Source organism: Mandrillus leucophaeus, unplaced genomic scaffold (assembly GCF_000951045.1).
Source record: "Mandrillus leucophaeus isolate KB7577 unplaced genomic scaffold, Mleu.le_1.0 Scaffold204, whole genome shotgun sequence".
NCBI classification, from domain to species: Eukaryota; Metazoa; Chordata; class Mammalia; order Primates; family Cercopithecidae; genus Mandrillus; species Mandrillus leucophaeus.
Window position 1 is genome coordinate 292,073 of NW_012102077.1, and position 2,553 is coordinate 294,625.

At 36.7% G+C, this 2,553-nt stretch overlaps 1 protein-coding gene across 3 annotated transcripts in view; it reads right to left on the reverse strand.

Annotated features, from left to right (window-relative positions):
* CNOT7 (CCR4-NOT transcription complex, subunit 7) overlaps window positions 1–2,553 on the reverse strand; it is a 24,267-nt gene that overhangs the window by 13,231 nt on the left and 8,483 nt on the right. For all 3 annotated transcript variants that reach the window (XM_011979587.1, XM_011979589.1, XM_011979588.1), the window contains one exon: window positions 1,341–1,502. In XM_011979587.1, the coding sequence (XP_011834977.1) occupies window positions 1,341–1,502 (162 nt within the window). The remainder of the gene's footprint in view (window positions 1–1,340; window positions 1,503–2,553) is intronic.

Consider the following 2,553-nt stretch of genomic DNA (forward strand, 5'->3'; position numbering starts at 1 on the left):
TCCCAGCTACTCGGGAGGCTGAGGCAGGAGAATGGCGTGAACCCGGGAGGCGGAGCTTGCAGTGAGCTGAGATCCGGCCACTGCACTCCAGCCTAGGCGGCAGAGCGAGACTCCGTCTCAAAAAATAAAAAATAAATAAATAAATAAATAAATAAATAAAATAAAAATAAAAAACAGTTATTTGTATCAAGAGTCTTAAGTTGTGTCTCCTAACATACAGGTTTAAGTAGAAAAGAGACAAAAAAAGATGATAGGTAAGAATCAGTGTGTTCAGTACCTACAACTCAACAGTTTCTGCTTAGTACACATCAAAGTTGCCCACATGAAATCCTTCACTATAAACATCCCACAGATCAGAGATACAAACTAAACCAAGAAGGAGACTCAGATTTAAAATAAATGTGTGAAGTGGATCAAGTGTAAGAGTATTAACATCTATGTAACATAAAGCTTTTTCAAAACCTAACAAAAGTAACCATTCTGAAGGTTACTTTTAGTCCCTGGGTGGTCAGTTTAGTCTACTTAGATGGGAAAACTGTTTCTGATACATGGAAGTCTATTTCACAAAATCGGAACTAGTTTCCTTACCAGAAACACTCTTAAAAAATCTAGTTTCATAACAATAAAGAACTTAAAACTACCAGTTATTGAGAATTTACTGTTTATAAAGTTATCTTAGTGACCATTAAAACAAGTCTTCAACGTATTTCTTCAAAGGGATGCCTTATCACTTTATTTTTTAAAAAATTAAAATCTACCTCCACACCCATCCCTAGCATTTTCTATGCTGTTTTGAGATAGTACTTATCACTATCTAACAAATCAATGTGAACTCCATTTTTAAAAACCGTCTGCCCACCCCCATGAGAATATAAACTCCATGAGGAAAATAATTGTTGTCTGTTTGATTCACAGCTTAATTCCTAGAATCTCATCTCAGTGCCTGCCATATGGTAAATACTCAATAAATTTTTGTAAATGTAAATAAATGGTTTCCCCTGTAGAACATTAAAAACTAAGGTGTAGAAACAGTAAAAGAAAACCCTGGGTAACACCAATTCCAAAGGCACTGCTGGATTTAAACCGGGGTCTTTCACTTTGTAGAGAACCCGTACTGTTTCCACTATGCAACATGCTTCTCACAGGCAAAAATGGATCCCATAGTTTAAATTAACCTTTAAGTAGACCAACACTAGCCTCCTCAGAGTTAGGAGACAACTCTATATGGCAGTCAACTCTTTCTAGAATTAAACCTGAAATTGCTAACACAGTGCCCCAGGTAAGTGTGGAGCAAGTATGAGATGGAAAAACAAAAGGCATTTTCAATGTAGTCGTTTTACCTATGAAATGACAACCATTTGACCCCTTCACAGAGGACCACTCCAGAAGTCATAAGAAGTTCTGCAAAGTACTGGGTCTCAATTCCTTCCTCCTCATGTTTTTTAAACTGGATACCAGATGTTGTTAGTAGCTCTATAGAGTCCTGGGCATACATATCCTCCCTGGCAGAAGAAAGAGAAAGACAACATTCAAACATGCCATTACTTCAAACAAGCTGTTCTTCTGCTTACATCTATAACTACAGTGCCGGAAAAGAGACAGAGGACTGGCTTGAGTCCAGCTGTTCCAATGCTTTACATATATGCAAGAAAAATGCAATTTAAATGCAAGGGTCATTATTTCAGAAAAGTGTTTCAAATAATAAAAAATCATTCAAAGAGTCCAAAGGTGCAATTTTAATCTTTACTATTAACCCTATTAGCCTTTCATACTTAAATACATTTAACTGGGTTTGGAAAAGGGTCTTCTACTCACCAGGGGCTACCATCACAAAGTAACAGACAAGTTTTCTCAGAGACTCTCAGTCTCAGCAGCCACTGTAAGGCTGCCACATGGAGCTGCAGCCATAGCTGCGGGGCACATGCCCATCTCCCATGCTCTCAGCAGCACCAGGAAGGAGACCCGGTAGAAAACGTCTCATGTGGACGAGTTACACTACACTTCATCTTAAAGAAGGAGATGCCTCCTTTCACAAATGATGAGCCTTGCAAATGGCTCCAATAAGTAACACTGTTTAAAGTTAAGGACTGTGCTGTAACAGCAATAATTTTTTCTGCCAACAATCCGATTCCTAAATGACTGCCTTATAAAATCAAGCCAGGCAATCTAAATATAAACCAATTCTTCAAGACTTCACTTAAGCCAAAAAGAAAGCCATCTCCAACCACAAATATATTTCCAACCACAAATATATGTGTATCTGAAATATTAAATCAAAAGTTCCCAAAATACAGTATATCTGTATCTGAAATATTAAAACAAAAAAGCTACCAAAATACAGATATATTTTTGAGAATATGGGAAAAAGTATTTTTTTACTTACTTTTCAAATTGTAAGAATACTGGATTCTACCTCTTGGCAAAAGGAATTCCTATTAAACACTTTTGACAAAACTAAACCTTAGGGTATATTTCACTTGGGCCAAAAAGTATCCTTATGGTTAGTCCTTTGGAAATCAACTTATTTCTAGGTCTGAAAAATTACAAAGCTAA